The sequence below is a fragment of the Clarias gariepinus genome, chromosome 20 (assembly GCF_024256425.1).
Source record: "Clarias gariepinus isolate MV-2021 ecotype Netherlands chromosome 20, CGAR_prim_01v2, whole genome shotgun sequence".
NCBI lineage: Eukaryota > Metazoa > Chordata > Actinopteri > Siluriformes > Clariidae > Clarias > Clarias gariepinus.
In genome coordinates, this window is record NC_071119.1 from 28656666 (window position 1) to 28680225 (window position 23560).

Here is a 23560-nt window from a genome sequence, read left to right on the forward strand (position 1 = left end):
GTACTGTCTGTGGATATGCTTGTTGATGATGTTGTTGTGCTGTCTGTAGAAAAGCTTGTTGGTGCGTTTGTTGTGCTGTCTGTAGACATGCTTGTTGTGCTGTCTGTAGATGTGCTTGTTGGGGAAGTCATGGTTGTTGTGCTGTCTGTAGATGTGCTTGTTGGGGAAGTCATGGTTGTTGTGCTGTCTATAGATGTGCTTGTTGGGGAAGTCATGGTTGTTGTGCTGTCTGTAGATGTACTTGTTGGGAAAGTGGTGGTTGTTGTGCTCTCTGTAGATGTGCTTGTCATGCTTGTTGTGCTATCTGTAGATGTGCTTACTGGTGATGTTGTGGTTGTTGTGCCTTCTGTAGATGTGCTTGTCATGCTTGTTGTGCTGTCTGTAGTTGTGCCGACCGTGCTGTCTATGGATATGCTTGTTGATGTTGTTGTGGTATCTGTAGATGTGCTTGTTGGTAAAATCGGCGTTGTTGTGCTGTCTGGCAAAGTTGTGGTTGTCATGCTGTCTGTAGAAGAGCTCATTGGTGTGGTTGTTGTGCTGTCTGTAGACATGCTCATTGGTGAAGTTATGCTTGTTTTGCTGTCTATACTTGTGCTGGTCGTACTGTCTGTGGATATGCTCGTTGATGATGTTGTGCTGTCTGTAGAAAGGCTTGTTGATGTGGTTGTTGTGCTGTCTGTAGACATGCTTGTTGTGCTGTCTGTAGATGTGCTTGTTGGGGAAGTCATGGTTGTTGTGCTCTCTGTAGATGTGCTCACTGGTGACGTTGTGGTTGTTGTGCTTTCTGTAGATGTGCTTGTCATGCTTGTTGTGCTATCTGTAGTTGTGCCGGTCGTGCTGTCTGTGGATATGCTTGTTGATGATGTTGTTGTGGTATCTGTAGACATGCTCATTGGCAAAGTTATGCTTGTTGATGAAATCGGCGTTGTTGTGCTGTCTGGGAAAGTTGTGGTTGTCGTGCTGTCTGTAGAATAGCTCGTTGGAGTGGTTGTTGTGCTGTCTGTAGACATGCTCATTGGCGAAGTTATGCTTGTTGTGCCGTCCTCTTGCGATGCCATTCTTGCTGTCAAACAAAAAGTAATATTTTGATCACCAACATACAGAAAACATTTTAAAAATATTTCCAACTGACTGGTATTGATAGTAACGGTGCACGGTGATAGTGACTTACAGAAAAATCTATAATTTTCTATATTATAAAATCTTTTTTTTTTTTTTAAATCTTTTTTTTATAAAATCTGCCCAGTGTGGCAAACTGTAATGTTACCTTAGTAAAAGAGCCAATAAAAAGTCTGAATGAGACTGCTACAGCTGTGACGGTTTTAACATTGACTCTACGATTAATTCCTATCTTTTTGACATGAATATCAGAGAAGTGTACCAGAGCTACTGTGATTAAAAGTGAAGGCCTACAAGCCTGGGCCTTCTGTTTAAACTGATGCAGAACAGAATCTTTTATAAGAACTAAAACTTAAACTATTTTTATCTGTACTTTTATGTACATTTACATGTGTTTCTTTAGAGAATTGAAAGCCCCAAGAAAGCAAAAGCAAAATGGCCACTCAAAGAGTTAAAAGTATAAGCATACTTGGTTAGATGTTCACGCTGTTGCTTTGTAGGTCTCAGAGAAGTCAAGCATGCAGTAAATGAGCTGATTAGACAGGTCATTAGACATACAGATATATGCCAATTGATTTGCTAGGTATAATTGAAAAAAATATACAAACACTTTGAGAGCAAAATGAAAGCTCATTATTTTGCATTTTGACAAAAAATTAGTCTTTTTAGATAGATAGATAGATAGAGATGATGGAGAATATTTAGTGCATGTTTTTTGTTTGTTACCATTAATTGAGAGGTTAAATATAAATTAACATATTTACACACAAAAATATTACTTAAAAACTGTGTACTGACCAGGAGACAATCTTAATCTTGTTGTTGCCACATAATAAAGGGTAAAGTATGCAATCTCTTAGAGAATATTTTGTGCATGCTTTTTGTGAGTCACTGCTTTAAAAAGTGCAAATGACAAAATATTTCGGCACAATTGTATGGGTTATATTATATAGTATATAATATGTTGTTTCAGTTTTATTCTATATATATCTATCTATATATCTACCTGATTCTGTAGTAAGTCAAACATAAGGTAGTGGCAGAAAATTATATCAAGTGAAAAAGTGTTTTTTGTTGGACAGAAAGCCTTTTTCTTAAATAAATTGTATGTTATGAGAAACTATTTAAACAAAACAAAAAAAATATTGTTTATTGCATCATCAGCCTCTACCAGTGTCAGTTGCATTTTGGTACATGACGATGGCTCACCATAACAGTACAGGTGTGTTGAACTAGGTGGTTTGCAAAACAAACTAACTCCACCCCTGGGCTTACTCTACAGTCTCTACATTCTTTTTTAAAGGGGTCCTATTATTCAATTCAATTCAATTCAATTTTATTTGTATAGCGCTTTTAGCAATTTTCATTGCCGCAAAGCAGCTTTACACAGTCAAAAGAATTATTTAAGTTGGTATGAAATGTGAATTTATATGAATCAAAATGGTCAGTTTGTCCCTGGTGAGCAAGCCGAGGGCGACAGTGGCAAGGAAAAACTCCCTGAGATGGTAATAGGAAGAAACCTTGAGAGGAACCAGACTCAACAGGGAACCCATCCTCATTTGGGTGAAACAGAAAGCAGTAAATCATCTGCATTTATACAGTGTGTAGGGTGGGAGGCAGTTCAGCTATAATAGCTGATGTTAATTGATGTTAATATGGAGTCCAGGTAGTTATTGAAGACCCAGGTAGACTTGTAAGAAGTTCCAGTCATGAACTATCGAACTGTCAAGTCCCCAGAGAAACAGTTGCCAACACCAGTCAAGGCCAGAACCATTTTCTAGGTAGAGAGAATCATTCCCAGACACCAGACGCATCCCAGAGAGACACACGGGGCATCCATGTGACGAGATCTTCAGCCAGAAGCGGGGCACCAGGATGGTTCAGACAGGTCCGGAGGGCAGAGGAAGTCTGGATCACTGGCAGCTCAGGAACGACATGTGTAGCTCGACAGAGAGAGAGAGAAAGAGTGAAAGGGGGAGACAGGAGGAGAGAGGAAAAAGAAAGAGGGGGGAAAGAGAAGAAGAGGAGAGATGGCAGTTAGGTATGGTCACAGTCACACAATGTATAATGTGAATGTATATTAACTGTAGAGTGCAAGCAGAGACTCCGGCAGGACTAACTATGACAGCATAACTAAAAGGGAGAGCCAGAAGGAAACACAAACATGAGGGCTTCCTGACATGTAAAGCAAACAATCACCTCACCGTCAGCAAACCTGAGTGATCAATGAGAGTGAGGAAGACAGCATCCAAACATACCAATTCACCATAATACTCTACGTCCATGAGTCCCCCAGATCTGCTCCTTTACCTAAGGCTAATCTATTTATAAAAATGCTTGGCTAAATAAATAGGTTTTTAGCCTGGACTTAAACACTGAGACTGTGTCTGAGTCCCGAACACTATTTGGAAGACTATTCCATAACTTTGGGGCTTTGTAAGAAAAAGCTCTGCCCCCAGCTGTATTTTTCATAATACGCGGTACTGACAAGCAGCCTGCATCCTTTGATCGAAGTAGGCGTGGCGGATCGTAAGACACTAGCAGTTCGCTCAGGTACTGCGGCGCGAGACCATTTAATGCTTTATATGTCAAGAGTAGTATTTTAAAATCAATGCAAAATTTCACAGGGAGCCAATGGAGTGAAGATAAGATAGGGGTGATGTGCTCATATCTTCTGGTTCTGGTGAGGACTCTTGCTGCTGCATTCTGGACTAGCTGAAGCTTATTTATGCATTTAGCTGAACAACCAGACAGTAAGGCATTACAATAGTCCAACCTAGAGGTGATAAAAGCATGAACTGTTTTTCTGCGTCGTTTAGCAACAATAAATTTCTTATTCTGGCAATATTTCTGAGGTGAAAGAATGCTATCCTGGTAATATTATCTACATGTGCTTCAAATGAAAGGCTGGAATCAATAATCACACCAAGGTCTTTCACTGTTGCATTTGATGGAACAGAAAGGCCATCTAAAGTTACGGTGTGATCTAAAATTTTACTCCTAGCTGTATGCGGTCCTATGACTAGAACTTCTGTCTTATCCGGATTTAGCAGAAGGAAGTTAATTAGCATCCAATTTCTTATGTCCTGCACACATTGCTCAATTTTAGTAAGCTGTTTTTTCTCATCAGGTTTTGCTGAGACATATAACTGTGTATCGTCAGCATAACAATGAAAACTAATACCATGCTTACGGATTATGTTGCCCAGAGGAAGCATGTAAAGGGAAAAAAGCAGTGGACCTAAAACTGAACCCTGCGGAACGCCAAACTCCACTAGAGAACATGCAGAATAATCACCATTTAAGTCTACATACTGATAACGATGGGTCAGATAGGATCTGAGCCAGGAGAGGGCTGTACCCTTAATTCCCACTACATTTTCTAATCTGTGAAGAAGAATAGCGTGATCAACAGTGTCAAAAGCTGCACTGAGGTCAAGTAATACAAGCATAGTTACACAACCCTGATCAGAGGCCAATAGAATGTCATTTACTACTTTAACGAGCGCTGTCTCTGTACTGTGATGAGGCCTAAATCCTGACTGATACAGTTTATGTATGCCATTTCTATGTATATATGAGCATAGCTGCTCCGCTACTATCTTTTCCAGGATCTTAGAGATAAAGGGGAGGTTTGATATTGGTCTGTAACTGGACAGCTGACAGGGGTCGAGGTCAGGTTTCTTAATTATTGGTTTGATAACTGCTAATTTAAAAGATTTTGGAACATATCCAATGCTGAGTGAAGAATTAATTATTCTCAACAGGGGTTCTATTATTGCTGGTACTATCTGTTTAAGAAAATGTGTCGGTACAGGATCTAATATACAGGTTGATGAATTTGAAGAAGAGATGAGTGAAATTAGTTCATTCTCTTCAAGGGGAGTAAAGTATTCTAGGTTCTGGTCTGACATGGCTAGATTAACATCTGCATCAATTACATTGTTCGGTTTCAAAACCTAAATTTTATGCCTAATATTTACAATTTTATTATTAAAAAAGTTCATGAAGTCCTCACTATTGCATGATGTTGTTGTGGAGATTTCTGCAGTGGTCTTTATCACGGCCTTTATCACCCCCAACGGACACTACGAGAGCTTGGTGATCCCTTTCGGCCTCTGGGTTCCCGAAGGACATCGTCTCAGACAGGGGGCCCCAGTTCACTGCCCGGTTCTGGAAGGCCTTCTGCCCTCTGATCGATTCCACCTGCAGTCTATCTTCTGGATACCATCCTCAGACCAACGGTCAGACGGAGCGGACCAACCAACAACTGGAGCGCTACCTGAGATGTTTCATCGCCGATCGCCAGCGCTCCTGGGCCCGCTAACTCATCTGGGCAGAGCTGTCTCACAATCTCCATGTCTCGTCAGCTACCAACCTGAGTCCATTTGAGGTATGCCACGGTTTCCAACCTTCCATGTTCGAACACCAGGAACCGGAGGTTGATGTACCGTCGGCCCAACAGTTGGCACCCTCCGGGACGATTGTACAATGTAGGTGACAAGGTATGGCTATCAACGAAAAATCTTCATCTCCACACAGAGGCACGGAAACTTTCACCCCGATTCATCGGCCCATATCGCATTACCCTCCGGATTAATCCTGTCACCTACCGGCTCCAGCTGCCTGCGGCGCTCCGAATCCATCCGGTCTTCCACACCTCACAACTGAAACCCTTCACCACTTCACCTATGATTCCACCCTCTCCCATTGCTCCTCCTCCCCGAATCATTGACAGTGGCCCTGCCTACACCGTGCGCCAGATCCTCGATTCGCGACCGAGGGGCCGGGGCCCCCAGTACCTGGTCGACTAGGAGGGTTACGGTCCGGAGGAGCGATCGTGGGTTCCGGCCCGGTTCATCCTCGACCCAGAGCTCATCAGGGATTACCGTCGTCGGGTATCCTCCACCCCAGGACCGTCGGGAGTCTGTCCTGGACAGGGGGGTACTGTCACACACACCCGTTCCGCGACCGGCACTAGGACCCGGAAGTAGTACGGTCGCGAAACAGCATAAAAGGAGCCAAGATGGCGCCTCACACTTGCTCAGTCATTGAGTTTCGCCCATGTTGGTCCAGATTGTCCGTCAGCCAAATCGTGAGTACTCATTTTCTTGGGTTTGCTTTCTGATCCGAGTGTGTGTTTATAGGACGCGGGTTAAATTTGTGTTTTTCCCTTGCTCCCCTTGTGTGAGACAGAGTTTACAGCCAAAAAAGTGGAAAACTTCGACAAAATGACGTCCAGGAAACCCCTCATGAATTAAAGGCACAGAGACAACATTGTTGTTGTTTCACATAACAGTAAAATCATTGCAGTTTACATTATTTCTTATGGGTAAATTTGCTTTAAGACAAAATGGTGTCTAGGATTCCCCTCCTGATTTAAAGTAAGTATAAGTATAAGTAAGATTCATTTCTTTAGATGCAGTTACTATTTTTTTTCAGCCAGTATTGTATATTTATGTCAAAGGCATATAAGACTTGCTTTGTCCTACTTACAAACAAATCCGACTCTGGAAATCAAACTCATTCGTAAGTAGGGGACTACCTGTATTATCCTTTTTTATTGTAAAAGATCTCTCTCTTTCTCTTTTTTTCTGCTTCCTGATTGTAAATATCTTGTTTTTCGATGCTGTCAGCAATTGGTTCCACTTTTGATTTTAACACCTGTTTTATGTTATTAGGTGTGTCTTGAAGAAAAGGCAAGTCATGCAATTACACATAATAGTCAGCAGGTAGTAAAATTCCAGCTTCAAATACTACACACCACTGTGGTACAACAGGGAGGTAACACAATGCCCTACATTGTTCAAATGTAGTTAAATAAAAGTACATATATTTCCTTTAAATAAGAAGTAAAATAAGAAGTATATTCTAATTAAAACTACTTAAGTACAGATAAATAAGCTACATTACATTACTAGTACAGTAATAAAGTAAATGTTCTCCGTTATGTCCCATTTCTGTTTATAAACTTCTGTATTATACTGTATATTATTATACTGCTAAATTTCAATTTATACTAATCATACCGTATGCATGTGTTTATGTTGTACAGGTTGAAGGGAAAAAGCACAAATATAAAGTGGGATTTTGCTGCATGTATGTAGCTTGTGTGGAAGTGTTATGCTTTGAGTGTTCTTATCAGTATTAAAAGTCCTACATAATCAAACTTGATCTATTCACCACCTTTATTAGATTGTTGATATGCTCGGCACTATTATGACTGATATAATTATGCCTTCTTTTGCGTTTGATTGCTGCCTTCAGGCAGCTGCAAACGTGTGTTAATTTAACTGGATTATGTAAACATTATTTCTCTTAAGAGAAAATTGCTGCAATACATCTGTGTATGTAAGGGGACGATATAGCGATTTGACTTAAAAATAAAAGCTATTTATAGTTCACCTGACAAAAAGAGTCCAAAGCTCTTCCTTCTGTTTTCCACAGAAAACTGTTTTGAGTATCAACCCATAAGAAATTGGGATTGTAGCATAAGAGTGTGTAAAAAAAAGTGATTGTGTGAGTCTCACGCGTAATGCATGAGATTTGTCAGCTCTTATTAGAACCCGACCAAATAAACCAATAAAACACAAAAGCAATAAAACAGTGAGGAATCAGTGAAAAGCAGATTATTATAAAGATTAAAAAGCCATCACAAAGGGTTATCATGACAGAATCTCAACCACACCACTATGCAGAATTAACACAATATTTTCACAATTTTCACAATCAAGCTTTAATTCTCTTTTTAAGGTCACTGGCGGTCGTGTAAGCATTTCACTACATTTCGTACTGTGTATGACTGTGTATGTGACAAATAAAATTTGAATTTGAATTTGAATTTGATTTGGATGTCAGATAAATTGAAACATTATCTTCCTCAGGCAACATGTCTCACACACAATCTCTTATGATTCAGTGCAAGTTTGACAAGTCATCCCGTATAATTTGAAAGGAGATGCAGTGAACGAGAAGTTTGCCTGTAACATTGTAAACACAGTTTATGACCAGTTGTCTCTCTGTTCCAGATACAAATTTACAGCATTTGAAAGTGTGTGGAATCTATCTGGCATGTCACAATAATAATACACTAAATAACCAAAAGTATGTAGCACTGACCATCATGGTCATTGTGGATGTAAAAAGACTTGCAAAGTCCATTTAAATAAGCTGAAGGAAGCTTGTCACTTGTTTTACATGTCATTATCACAACTGGAACTGCGAGACTCAAATTCTTATAAAGCATGATAATGTGAGATCCACAAATCCAGTTCCATGAAGACACGGTGTGTTAAGGTTGGAGTGGAAGAACCAGAGTGTTCTTTACAGAGCCCTAACTGAACTCAATCCCACTAACCCTCACATTTGGGTGGAACTGGACCTAGAGCCTCCTCGATATCCCGACATCAGCACCTGAGCTTACTAATGATCTTGTAGCTGAGTAGGCACACAGTAGTCACGCTTCAACATCTAGTGAAAAGCTTTTCCGAAAGAATGGAACACATTATAAACGCAAACATGGAATAAATCAGTAATGGGACATTTAACAAGTTCTCTCTTTCTCACACTAACATCCACATTAACTGATAGACAGACCTATTAGTCTAGCATACTAAGCACAGATATGTGTTTAAAGTGAAATAACGCACTGATAGTTCCTGTGTGATAAACGATCAAGCACTCAAAGCATAGTACCAGTATAAGTGATTACTAAAGACAAGTATGAGAAACACGAGCAGACTTGACAAGTAGCATTATGGAATTGTGCTACAGATAATTAATTGATTTGTGTGGTTTTGGTTTCATGTCCTGTTTTTTTAAAGAATTTTTTAAGTAATTTGCTATAATATATTTTATTTATTATCTAAAACTATAAATTAATCTGACAGACTATTTACAGTGATTGTCCTGTTGTGTAAAATAATAATGTAATATGTTAAATAGCAGTAGTAGCTATTTGTGTAAATTCATTAACACAGTCTTACTAAGTAATGCTTTAGAAAAAAAAAGCAGGTGACCTATTGTCTGAGTGTGTTATATTTGAGCAGGATAATGTGAGTGACCACAGGAGCTGAGATAGAATTTATACATTTAGCGGGAAAATAGAATATAAAAACACTTACCAGTCAGACATAAAATGGCCAGTATTATCCTATAGTCCATTGTGCTGGTTAGAACCTAAACATAGGGCAAATGTTATTAAACTTAAACATGATGATTTTTCAGGATATACTTTAACTAAAGACAAAATAAAGTACTCACTCACCTGTTTCCACGGGTAGCAGGTGTGCAGTGTTCGCGTCCCAGTGGCAGTGTTAGAGTGTAAAATAAATAGTAGGTGAGTGGTCTATTAAACCTAAAGACATAACACTGTGTATAAATAACAATAAGAATGAAATAAAATAATGACCTTGGTAATATAACTCTTAAATTAATTAGAAAAAAAATCTGCTGTTAGTTAAAGCTACTGATGTGACCTGAAATGCAGTATGATTTTAGCCTGTAAAAGCTAAGCACTTATTTTTAATTAGGTATAAATATAATGGCAGTTTAAATTATTAATTTGTGTTTATGCAGCTAAGCAAAGTTAATTATTATTATTATTATTATTATTATTATTATTATTAATGATAACGATAATTGTGATTGTGATGTATTTATGGTAAATTAATCTTACCTATTTTCTCAGTAACTACAAATGTTACATAAACAAGAAACAAAGAATCAAATAAATTATTTATGGAATCTGCTAAAAGAACAACAGAAAGACATATAAACCAAGACTGCTCAAAAGCGTTATTGGCCACAGGTTGAGAACAAACTAGGGTGAATATAGCACAAACTAAAACTCTATCTTAGCTAATGAGGTTCAGGTTGAGGAACAAGTTTAGCAGCCACCAAATGACTCTATCTATGAATACAATCTAACCAGTTCCTGTAATAGTCTCTCAGGTTGAGTATGTGTCAATAGTCCTGTGATTCACACAGACCCACAATGTCGATTTCCAGGTGGCCAAAATGATCAGGACAAAAAATGAATGACAAACAGAAGATATAGTAGAAAATAGAGTTATAGTTCTGTACTATATATAGTAGGAAATGCTATATGTAGTGATATAGTAATATGCAGTATAAAACCTTAACCCTAACCAAACAATGAGTGGGCACCCGTGCCATCGCTACTCGGCACACTGCACAACCAGTGTTATTTTTGATATTATTAAGACCTCCAAAAAGCTGGAATTGCTGAACAACAAAAAACAATAAGTGTAACGCATGCCATCTTGGCCCAGTTTGGTTATAATGATTGTCTAAATCACCTAGGAGGAATATATCAAATATCATTGAACGCATTTTGGAAATAAACTGGGTGTCTTAGTTAGCTAGTTAATTTATTCATGCACTTAAACAAGCATTTGTTAAAACTATCATTTGATCCTTTTCACACATTTCATCTGTGGTATGGAGGACTAAACATGACATAAGTATAAATAAATAAATAAATATGTGAATGAATAAGTAAATATAGAAATAAATAAATACATAAATAAATAAATGTGTGAATAAATAAGTAAACATAGAAATAAATAAATACAAAAATACAATAAGCCCTGGAAAATTGCTAAATATATTCCTACGTCTGTTTATTAACATATATCAAGATTTATTTATTTCTGAATTTCCACATTTCTTCATTTATTTATTTTTGTGCCACATTTCTTTATTTATCTATTTTAGATTTTCCACATTTTTACCTATATTTATTTCTGCATTTCCACATTTCTACATTTATTTTTCACACATTTATTTCTTTATAATTATGTCATGTTTGGTCCTCCATACTGGGGAGGATTTTAAGAGTAAAATAAAAATCTACATGAACATTTGTAATTAATTAATTTAATTTATTAGTATTGTAATTTCCTATAGCAAAGAAACTTCAAGGTGAGATCTGTATCTTCTCAAATGTGGCTCATTACCTTTAAATCTCAGAGATAGTTCACATTTGTCTTGTGTGCGACTCACATATGCAGAAATGAGCCGTCATTAATATTTAATACAACACTTTAATTTATATATTGTTTATAATTATTGTGCGTTAATATAAATAAGTTTTATGTAACAATGTATATTTAGGTAAGTGTTTGGATATTAGCCTTTCTAAAACAACATTTATTTATACTATTACCTAAACAGTAGTTTAAAAAAAAGGATTTAATCATAGTTGAAATGCAATATTTGTAGGACCGAATATAAGGATGTTTTCAAGATCCAATGTGCTCTTCAATTTAACAATTAAAATATTTGTATTTCTTGAATGAAGATACCTTTGCTAATAAGAATGAATCATTTCCCCATATCTTTTGGATAAATATATGAATTAGTGTGTTGTAATAATAATTAATAATAATGTATCATTATAATTAATAATTAATGCTGTTTGCTCAGGTCTAGACCTAGAAAGGCAAAGGTCATGAAAGCAGATGTCCAGATCATGGGAAGTAAGCTGGCAATCCCTGGTGGCATGGAATTACTTGCACAATATAAACATGTACATAAATTTAAATGCACAGAAATTGTTGCATTTGGCATTTGACAATTGGCTGCTTGAAAACATACTTGAGGTTGAAGTCGTAGGTGTTGAGCTGGTTGAAGATGTGCTCTGGGTTGAAGTTGTGTGTGTTGAGCTGGTTAACAATGTGCTGGAAGTTGTAGTCATGCTTGTAAAGCTGCTTGAAGATATGCTTGAGTTAAAGTTAAAGCAGCTTTACACAGTCAAAAGAATTATTTAAGTTTGTATGAAATGTGAATTTGTATAAATCAAAATGGTCAGTTTGTCCCTGGTGAGCAAGCCGAGGGCGACAGTGGCAAGGAAAAACTCCCTGAGATGGTAATAAGAAACCTTGAGAGGAACCAGACTCAACAGGGAACCCATCCTCATTTGAGTGAAACAGAAAGCAGTAAATGATCTGCATACAGTGTGTAGGGTGGGAGGCAGTTCAGCTATAATAGCTGATGTTAATTGATGTTAATATGGAGTCCAGGTAGTTATTGAAGACCCAGGTAGACTTGTAAGAAGTTCCAGTCCTGAACTATCGAACTGTCAAGTCCCCAGAGAAACAGTTGCCAACACCAGTCAAGTCCATGTGACGAGATCTTCAGCCAGAAGCGGGGCACCTGGATGGGTCAGACAGGTCCGGAGGGCAGAGGGAGTCTGGATCACTGGCAGCTCAGGAACGACATGTGTAGCTCGACAGAGAGAGAGAAAGAGTGAAAAGGGGAGACAGGAGGAGAGAGGAAAGAGGAAGAGGGGGGGAAAGAGAAGAGGAGGAGAGATGGCAGTTAGGTATGGTCACAGTCACACAATGTATAATGTGAATGTATATTAACTGTAGAGTGCAAGCAGAGACTCCGGCAGGACTAACTATGACAGCATAACTAAAAGGGAGGAGCCAGAAGGAAACACAAACATGAGGGCTTTCTGAGATGTAAAGCAAACAATCACCTCACCGTCAGCAAACCTGAGTGATCAATGAGAGTGAGGAAGACAGCATCCAAACATACCAGTTCACCATAATACTCTACATCCATGAGTCCCCCAGATCTGCTCCTTTACCTATGGCAAATCTATTTATAAAAATGCTTGGCTAAATAAATAGGTTTTTAGCCTGGACTTAAACACTGAGACTGTGTCTGAGTCCCGAATACTATTTGGAAGACTATTCCATAATTTTGGGGCTTTGTAAGAAAAAGCTCCGCCCCCAGCTGTATTTTTCATAATACGCGGTACTGACAAGCAGCCTGCATCCTTTAATCAAAGTAGGCGTGGCGGATCGTAAGACACTAGCAGTTCGCTCAGGTACTGCGGCGCGAGACCATTTAATGCTTTATATGTCAAGAGTAGTATTTTAAAATCAATGCGAAATTTCACAGGGAGCCAATGGAGTGAAGATAAGATAGGGGTGATGTGCTCATATCTTCTGGTTCTAGTAAAGACTCTCGCTGCTGCATTCTGGACTAGCTGAAGCTTATTTATGCATCTAGCTGAACAACCAGACAGTAAGGCATTACAATAGTCCAACCTAGAGGTGATAAAAGCATGAACTAGTTTTTCTGCATCGTTTAGCGACAATAAATTTCTTATTCTGGCAATATTTCTGAGGTGAAAGAATGCTATCCTGGTAATATTATCTACATGAGCTTCAAATGAAAGGCTGGAATCTATAATCACACCAAGGTCTTTTACTGTTGCATTTGATGGAACAGAAAGGCCATCTAAAGTTACGGTGTGATCTAAAATTTTACTCCTAGCTGTATGCAGTCCTATGACTAGAACTTCTGTCTTATCCGGATTTAGCAGAAGGAAGTTAATTAGCATCCAATTTCTTATGTCCTGCACACATTGCTCAATTTTAGTAAGCTGTTTTTTCTCATTAGGTTTTGCAGAGACATATAACTGTGTATCGTCAGCATAACAATGAAAACTAATACCATGCTTACGGATTATGTTGCCCAGAGGAAGCATGTAAAGGGAAAAAAGCAGTGGACCTAAAACTGAACCCTGCGGAACGCCAAACTCCACTAGAGAACATGCAGAATAATCACCATTTAAGTCTACATATTGATAACGATGGGTCAGATAGGATCTGAGCCAGGAGAGGGCTGTACCCTTAATTCCTACTACATTTTCTAATCTGTAAAGAAGAATAGCGTGATCAACGGTGTCAAAAGCTGCACTGAGGTCAAGTAATACAAGCATAGTTACACAACCCTGATCAGAGGCCAATAGGATGTCATTTACTACTTTAACGAGTGCTGTCTCTGTACTGTGATGAGGCCTAAATCCTGACTGATACAGTTCATGTATGTCATTTCTATGTAGATATGAGCGTAGCTGCTCCGCTACTATCTTTTCCAGAATCTTAGAGATAAAAGGGAGGTTTGATATTGGCCTGTAACTGGACAGCTGACAGGGGTCGAGGTCAGGTTTCTTAATTTTTGGTTTGATAACTGCTAATTTAAAAGATTTTGGAACATAACCAATGCTGAGTGAAGATGCATGCTTGGGGTTAAAGTCGTGGATGTTGTTGAGGTGGTTGAAGATGTGCTCGAGGTTAAAGTTTTTGTACCGGTTGAAGACATGCTTGAGGTTGAAGAAGTGGATGTTGAGCTTGTGGAGGTTGTGCTCGGGGTAGAAATAAAAGTTGTTGAGCTGATTAAAGACATGCTTGAGGTATGAAGAAGTGGATGTTAGCTTGTGGTTGTGCTCGGGGTTGATGTCAAAGGTGTTAGGCTAGTGGAAGACGTGATCGATGTTGCAGTGGTAGGAGATGTGCTCATTGAAGTTGGGCTCGTGGTTGAAATCATGGGTGTTGAGCTGGTTAAAGACGTGTTTGGGGTCGACATTGTGGTTGTTGGCCTGGTTGAAGACATGCTTGATGTTAAAGTTGTGAGTGTTAAGCTTGAGGAAATTGTGCTTGGGGCGACCATGTGTTTGTTGAGCTGGTTAAAGATATGCTTGAGGTTGAAATTGTGGTTGTTGAGGTGGTTGAAGGTGTGCTTGAGTTTAAAGTTATGGGTGTTGGGCTGGTGGTAGACATGTTTGAGGTTAAAGTTGTAGGGTGTTGTGCTGGTAGAAGATGTGCTCGAGGTTGCAGTTGTGGGTGATGAGCTTGTTGAAGTTGTGCTTGTGGTTAAAGCCATGAGTGTTAAGGTGGTTAAAGAAGTGCTTGGGGTTGAGGTTGAGGATGTTAAGGTGATTGAAAATGTGCTTAAGGTTGAAGTTGTGTCCCACCATCTCTCAGGAATCGAGGGCGGCATTCATCCAGGCTCTTTTCTGTTCTGGCACCTAGGTGGTGGAATGAACTTCCTCTAGAAGTCCGTACAGCAGAGACTTTAACTATCTTTAAACGACGACTCAAGACGCATCTATTTCTCCAGTACTTGGACTAACCTGCCCCTAATGTTTTGCGTTGTTGGGTCTGTTGTCTTGTATCTTCGTCTTCAGCTGGTTTAGGCCGAGTAAGTTTGCGGGCCAATTAAGTGCAGGGATACCATGGTCCTTAAACCAGGTCCTAGTACCTTTGGCAGTGTGGGCATGTGCCAGGTCCTGCTGGAAAATGACATCATCTTCATAAAGCTGGTCAGCAGAGGGAAGCATGAAGTATTCTAAAACTTCCTGGAAGACAGCTGCTTTACCCTGATAAAAAAAAAAAAAGTTGACCAACACCTGCAGATGACCACCACAAACCACCACTGACTGTGCAAACTGGTTTGTTGTTTGGACTGTTCACACTGGACCTTAAGCAACTTGCATTCTGTGCCTTTCCTCTCTTCCTCTAAACTCTAGGACCTTAATTTTCCAATAAAGTGCACAATTCACAGTCCAGTCCTCTTTGTCTTGAATATATATTCAAGACAGTCTGACTATATATATATATATATATAGTCAGACTGTCTTGAATATATATATATATATATATATATATATATATATATATATATATATATTACCCCAAGTGCGGGAGATGCATTGTGGGTAATGAGGTCCGGTGTGAATGCGAGATGTAAGCTGGGATATAGAGCCTGAGTTTTGTTTTCTTTTCAGTAGTTTTTAGTTGGATTTAAGTGCGGGATCCACCCGAAAGGTTGTACTATAGCCTGACAATGCTGCTACCAATTTTATTTCAGCTTATCTGTTCAGTTTTATTGCCATTCTTTTTAAAATATTGTCTTTATAGATTTATATTTTGTTTGTCTTGATGTTCTTTCCTTTGTTTCTTTGTTTTACTAATATGACCCAATATATGTTCAGTGATACTTCAAATAATATGTTTACAAGCATTGATTTCTGTGTTGTGTTATATTTTATATAACTAGTGTTAAACAATTTATCTCTACATTAACGAGAGATGGACCAGAAATTCCAGGGCCACTTTTTGGTCCCAGTCCGCCCCTGGTTAGTGCCCCTAAAGAAAAAAAAAAAAAATGAATAACACATTCCAATCCCCTCTCAAGAGAGTGCCATAGTCTCTGTTAGTTTTAATGATTTGGCTGAAACTAATTAACACCAACCTAAACCATTGATCATGAGTTTCAGCTGAAACTTATTCTATACATGAAAATGTAGATGCAGATTCCAAATCTATAAGTATGCATGCTATTGTGTGTGTGTGTGTGTATATATATATATATATATATATATATATATATATATATATATATATATATATATACACACACATATACTATATATATATATATATATATATATATATATATATATATACACATATACTATATATATATATATATATATATATACTTTTCAAATAAAATTACCATATATATATATACACACTCAACAAAAATATAAACACAACACCTTTGTTTTTGCTCCGATTTTTCATGAGATGGACTTAAAGATCTAAAATTCATTCCAGATACACAATATTACCATTTCTCTCAAACATTGTTCACAAATCAGTCTAAATGTGTGATAGTGAGCACTTCTGCTTTGCTGAGATAATCCATCCCACCTCACAGGTGTGCCACATCAAGATGCTGATCTGACATCATGAGTAGTGCACAGGTGTACCTTATACTGCCCACAATAAAAGGCCACCCTTGAATGTGCAGTTGTTTGCTTTATTGGGGGTCTAGGGACTCAGAACCGGTCAGTATCTGGTGTGACCACCATTTGCCTCATGCAGTGCAACACATCTTCGCATAGAGTTTATCAGATTGTCAATTGTGGCCTGTGGAATGTTGGTCCACTCCTCTTCAATGGCTGTGCGAAGTTGTTGGATATTAGTGGGAACTGGTACACGCTGTCGTATACGCCGGTCAAGCACATCCTAAACATGCTCAACGGGTGACATGTCCGGTGAGTATGCTGGCCATGCAAGAACTGGGACAATTTCAGCTTCCAAGAACTGTGTACAGATCCTTGCAACATGGGGCCGTGCATTATCCTGCTGAAACATGAGGTGATGTTCATGGATGTACGTCACAACAATGGGCCTCAGGATCTCATCACGGTATCTCTGTGCATTCAAAATGCTATCAATAAAATGTACCTGTGTTCTTCGTCCATAACAGATGCCTGCCCATACCATAACCCCACCACCACCATGGGCCACTGGATCCACAACATTGACATCAGCAAAGCGCTCACCCACACGACGCCACACACGCTGTCTGCCATCTGCCCTGAACAATGTAAACCGAGATTCATCCGTGAAGAGAACACCACTCCAACGTGCCAGACGCCATCGAAGGTGAGCATTTGCCCACTCAGGTCTGTTACTGCGACGAGCTGGAGTCAGGTCAAGACCCCGATGAGGACGACGAGCATGCAGTTGAGCTTCCCTGAGACGGTTTCTGACAGTTTGTGCAGAAATTGTTTGGTTATGCAAACCAATTGTTTCAGCAGCTGTCTGAGTGGCTGGTTTCAGACGATCTTGGAGGTGAACCTGCTGGATGTGGAGGTCCTGGGCTGGTGTGGTTACAGGTGGTCTGCGGTTGTGAGGCCGGTTGGATGTACTGCCATATTCTCTAAAACGCCTTTGGAGACAGCTTATGGTAAATAAATGAACAGTCAATGCACGAGCAACAGATCTGGTTGACGTTCCTGCTGTCAGCATGCCCATTGCACGCTCCCTCAATGCTTGTGTGCACATTCCAGGGTGGCCTTTTATTGTGGGCAGTATAAGGTACACCTGTGCACTACTCATGATGTCAGATCAGCATCTTGATGTGGCACACCTGTGAGGTGGGATGGATTATCTTAGCAAAGCAGAAGTGCTCACTATCACACATTTAGACTGATTTGTAAACAATGTTTGAGAGAAATGGTAATATTGTGTATCTGGAATGAATTTTAGATCTTTAAGTCCATCTCATGAAAAATCGGAGCAGAAACAAAGGTGTTGCGTTTATATTTTTGTTGAGTGTACTTATAAAAATGCTTGATTAAACAAATAGGTTTTTAGCCTGGACTTAAACACTGAGACTGTGTCTGAGTCCCGAACACTATTTGGAAGACTATTCCATAACTTTGGGGCTTTGTAAGAAAAAGCTCCGCCCCCAGCTGTAGTTTTTATAATACGCGGTACTGATAAGCAGCCTGCATCCTTTGATTAAAGTAGGCGTGGCGGATCGTAAGACACTAACAGTTCGCTCAGGTACTGCGGCGCGAGACCATTTAATGCTTTATATGTCAAGAGTAGTATTTTAAAATCAATGCGAAATTTCACAGGGAGCCAATGCAGTGAAGATAAGATGGGTTGATGTGCTCATATCTTCTGGTTCTAGTGGACTTTCGCTGCTGCAGAAATTTTACTTCTACTAGCTAAAGCTTGTTTATGCACCTAGTTGAACAACCAGACAGTAAGGCATTACAATAGTCCATCCTAGAGGTGATAAAAGCATGAACTAGTTTTTCTGCATCATTTAGTGACAATATATTTCTCATCTTGGCAATATTTCTGAGGTGAAAGAAAGCTATCCTGGTAATATTATCTACATGAGCTTCATGTAAAATTTTACTCCTAGCTGTGTGCGGTCCTATGACTAGAACTTCTGTCTCATCAGGATTAAGCAGAAGGAAGGTAATTAGCATCCAATTTCTTATGTCCTGCACACATTGCTCAACTTTAGTAAGCTGGTTTTTCTTATCAGGTTTTGCTGAGACATATGGATTCGTCAGCAACTGTCGTCAGCATACCAATGAAAACTAATACCATGCTTATGGATTATGTTGCCTAGAGGAAGCATGTATAGGGAAGAAAGCAGTGGGCCTAAAACTGAACCTTGTGGAAGACCAAACTCCACTAGAGAGCATGCAGAATAATCACCATTTAAGTCTACATACTGATAATGATCGTTCAAATAGGGCAAAAATACCCTTAATTCCTACATTTTCTAATCTGTGAAGAAGAATCCCATGATGAATGGTGTCAAAAGCTGCACTGAGGTCGAGTAATACAAGCATAGTTACACAACCCTGATCAAAGGTCAATAGGAGGTCGTTTACTACTTTAACGAGTGCTGTCTCTGTACTGGGATGAGGCCTAAATCCTGACTGATACAGTTCATGTATGCCATTTCTAGGTAGATATGAGCATAGCTGCTCCCCTACTATCTTTTCCAGAATCTTAGAGTTAAAGGGGAGGTTTGATATTGGCCTGTAATTGGACAGCTGACAGGGGTCGAGGTCAGGTTTCTTAATTATTGGTTTGATAACTGCTAATTTAAAAGATTTTGGAACATAACCAATGCTGAGTGAAGAATTAATTATTCTCAATTCTGTTCTGTTATTGCTGGTATTATCTAAATGTGTCGGGATATAGAATCTAATATACAAGTTAATGAATTTGCAGAAGAGATGAGTAAAATTAGTTAATTCTCTTCAAGGGGAGTAAAGTATTTTAGGTTCTGATCTGACATGGCTAGTTTAATATCTGCACGCATTGCATTGTCCGGTTTTAAAGCCTTAATTTTATGCCTAATATTTACAATTTTATTATTAAAAAAGTTCATAAAATGCTTACTATTGCATGATGTTGTTGTGAAGATTTCTGCAGTGGTCTTATTTCTAGTTAATTTGGCTATGGTATTAAATAAAAATCTAGGATTATTTTTGTTATTTTCTATAAGAGTGGAGAGATATGTTGATCTAGCTACACTAAGAGCTTTTCTATAGTTCAGGATGCTCTCCTTCCATGCTATTTGAAATACTAACAATTTAGTTTGACGCCATTTACGTTCTAATTTCCGAGCTGTCTGTTTTAATGTGTATGTGTGTGGTCGTTATACCAGGGAGCAAGTTTCTTATCTCTAATAATTGATCTTTTAACTAAAGCTACATTATTGAAGGTATAACGGAACATCGAGTCTAAATATTCCGTCGCCCGATTGAGTTCTGTGGGGTCAGACGGTGATCTAATCAAAAATGGTAACTCTGGGAGATTACTGATAAAACTCTGTTTGGTAGTTGATGTGAATGTACGTTTAGTATGGTAGCGCCGTGCTGCGCATGTATTGTCACTATAACACACTTTAGTTGAGACAAGATAGTGATCTGACATAACTTCAGACAGTGGAGTTGTGAATAAATTTCTTATACTTAATCTGAAAGATATTATTAAATCTAAAGTGTGACCTGCTTTAGGAGTGGGTCCTACTACACACTGATTTACTCCCACTGAGTCCAGTATAGACATAAATGCTCTACGCACAGGGTCTCCTGGATTCTCAAAATGAATATTAAAATCTCCAGCGATTAACGCTTTGTCTACAGAAACGACTAGGTTATTTGGAAATCTGCAAATTCACAAAGAAATTCAGAGTACGGCCCTGGAGGTCTGTAAATGATGATTATCGGATCGACTAAGCTGACTTAATATTTGTAGTTACACTTGTTATGTTACCATAGAGAATCTCAAATGAGTTTAATTTGTGTCTGTGTTTTTGTACGATAGTCAGATTATCATTGTGAAAAACTGCGACGCCTCCTCCTCTACTAGTTAACCGAGGCTGGTGTATGTAGCTGTATCCAGGAGGACAAGCTTCATTTAGAGCTACATACTTGTCCTGTTTAATCCAGGTTTCTGTTAAACAGAGAATATCAAATTCCTGATCCATGATAATTTCGTTAACAATAACTGCTTTAGATGTGAGAGATCTAATATTTAACAGTCCTAGCTTCAGATCAGAGGTGCCAGCTGCGCATTTAGTCTGATCCGAGTTTGTGGTATCTATGTTAATTAAATTACTAAAACAGACACAGTCTCAATAAGATGAACCCTCAGTTATGACTCTATGCAGCTAGCAGAGGGTTGATTTAGTCTGTTTGTCTGCTCCCTGGCCTGGGCTCTGTATTGTCACCGATTAACCTCTTTAGGCCTCTTCTGAGACTATGAGCTATATTACAAGCACCTTCCCGAGTGGGATGGACATCGTCCCACCCTAACAGGCCAGCTTTGCCCTCAAAGGTCTTCCAATTGTCTATAAAGCCGTTGTTTTTAGAGCATCACCTGGACACCCAGCAGTTTAGAGACCATAACCTGCTGTAAGCTATGTCGCCACGTCGCATTGGGATGGGACCAGAGCATATTACGTCATCGAACATTGCCTTCGCTAGTTTAAACACCTCTGTAAAGTTAATCTTACTAATCTCTGACTGACGAAGGCGTATATCATTAGCTCCAGCATGTACCACTATCTTAGAGAACCTGTGCTGTCCTAGAGCCCTAAGATTACCTGCTATGTCCGGTGCTCTGGCTTCCGGGATACACCTAACCACTGCCGCTGGCGCCCCTAAAGGCCTAGCTAATTTCACGTCTTAGTATAGAGTCTCCTATAACCAGAGCTCTTTCAGGTTTCTCAGCTGGTGCATCACTGAGGCAGTGTTGCCAACTTAGCGACTTTGTCGCTATATTTAGCGACTTTTTAAATCCCTCTAGCAACAATTTTTTTTAAAAGCGACTTGCGACAAATCTGGCGACTTTTTCTTGTGTTACTGGAGACTTTTGGAGACTCTGATGTGTCTGTACTGACACTTCTCAACTTGCCACAGCAGCTGCCGCTGCCAGCCCCTCCCCCGTCCCAAAGCACTCACAGACAGGCCTGTCCTCTCGCAGGAGTCCCCCCCCCCCCGCCTAGTGTTAACTAGTGTTAGTGTTGAGGGGGGTCTGGAAAAAACAAACACAAAAAAATTTTGGTTACTCTGTTAAATTGTTAATGTAAATGGTATTTAAAAAATGTTACAATGTTATGGTTAAACTGTTCATGTTTTAAGGTTTTAAGTGGATTATAAGATTATGAAGATAAAAAAAAAAACAAGCAAAAAAAAAAAAACAGAAAAAAAAACAAACAAAAAAAAAACAACTCCGCCAAAGTGTCTCATTTGGGTCACTTTTGCTCGTCCCAAGCCTGGGTAAAGGAGGAGGGTAGGAATTGTGACATTAAAAAAACTAAACTAATGTTAACCAGTAACACTAGCTTTCCTGTTCTTTTTGTTTACTATATTTTTTATTTTATTTAGGCTATTATATATATTAAAAAAATAAAAACAGAGGCCTACCATAAGCATGTCTTATTCTTTTTCTATTCTATCATCAGCATTTGCTAAATGCACTGTGTATAAGCTACAGTAACTGAGACATGGCATAGCAATTGCATGTCTTTTCTCTTTTGTTGATTTTAATTCATATATATATATATATATATATATATATATATATATGTATAAAAACTGCGACGGTACGATGGAGCTTTAGTGCCACGTAAAAAAAAAAAATTTGTAAATCTACAAGAATAAAGTCAATGTTATGAGATAAAAGTCGAAATGTTACAAATGGGTTTCTCAGATACAAATACACATTCTTACCATATTTCAAGCTTCAAATAAGTGTCACGTAACTTTATGAAAGCCAGATGACAGAATTGTCTCTTACTTTCGGTTTCTGAATTTGCAAATAACTTGCATGTGCAGCGTGCATTATGCAAATTACGTGATGACGTCATCTAGCGACTTCTACGACAGCCAATAGCTACTTTCCTTACTGACGAGTTGGCAACACTGCACTGAGGAGAGCAAGCCAGTTGGACACGTGAACCGAAGAAGAGGTGTGCTTCGGTGGGCTAGCCTTAGTGGTAGCTTTGTCTGATGGAGTATGTCGCCAAGTCATCCCCCATTCGTCCCGCTGTGAGGGCTCTAATGCCGGAGTCGGTGGCTGGTGATCTCCGCCTGCAGCACCCAGACTGTCCGCTACGGGAATAACGCTGCTCTCTCTAACCCTCTCTAAAGTCTGAATGCGCTTGTCTAATGCTAATATCTTCTCTGTCAGAGTGCTCACTAACACACACCTATCACAAGTAAAATTACCACTAACGATAAAGGAAGAATGTCTAAACATCCTGCACTCCACACACCGGACAAGCTGAATATTATCCATTATATCATACCTAAGTCGGAGTTTAGGTGTTCTGAGCTGAATTCTGTTTGTTGTTCTTAGACAAAAAAACTTGCGCGTTCTCCAAAAAGTGCAAAAAACAGAAAAAAGGCGAAGCCCAATAGTATAAAAAACATAACAAAAAAGAGTTGCTGTTAATATTATTATTGTATAAACGGAAAAGCTATATATTTTAAACGCTAATACAAATGCAAAACATTTGCGGCAACGATACAAAAACAGGAAGCTAACATTAACACTTTGTCTACAGAAACGACTAGGTTTGAGAGGAAATCTGCGAATTCACTAAGAAATTTAGAGTACGGCCCTGGAGGTCTGTAAATGACAATTAGTGGGATCGACTGAGCTGACTTAATATTTGTAGCTACACTTGTTATGTTACTATAGAGAACTTCAAATGAATTAAATTTGTGTCTGTGTTTTTATACGATAGCCAGATTATCGTTGTAAATAACTGCGAC

General features: G+C 38.9%; 1 protein-coding gene across 1 annotated transcript; it reads right to left on the reverse strand.

Annotated features, from left to right (window-relative positions):
• Positions 1-300: 300 nt before the first annotated feature.
• Positions 301-14823, reverse strand: LOC128508462 (GATA zinc finger domain-containing protein 14-like). Its single transcript, XM_053479808.1, has 6 exons — positions 14608-14823; positions 14426-14554; positions 14156-14332; positions 11740-11864; positions 830-1063; positions 301-676 (listed from the first exon to the last, which is right to left on the reverse strand). The coding sequence occupies exons 1-6, from the start codon at positions 14821-14823 to the stop codon at positions 301-303; spliced, it is 1257 nt and encodes a 418-aa protein (XP_053335783.1).
• Positions 14824-23560: the final 8737 nt, after the last annotated feature.

What these genes read in the sequence shown, in the direction of transcription:
- LOC128508462 (XM_053479808.1), bottom strand. Translation starts at nt 14,823, where the DNA reads ATGGCTTTAACCACAAGCACAACTTCAACAAGCTCATCACCCACAACT. An exon ending in ACCAGCTCAACAAACACATG is followed by an intron (nt 14,555 to 14,607) that starts GTCGCCCCAAGC and finishes TTTAACATCAAG; the next exon opens with CATGTCTTCAACCAGGCCAA. An exon ending in ACCACTGCAACATCGATCAC is followed by an intron (nt 14,333 to 14,425) that starts GTCTTCCACTAG and finishes GTCTTTAATCAG; the next exon opens with CTCAACAACTTTTATTTCTA.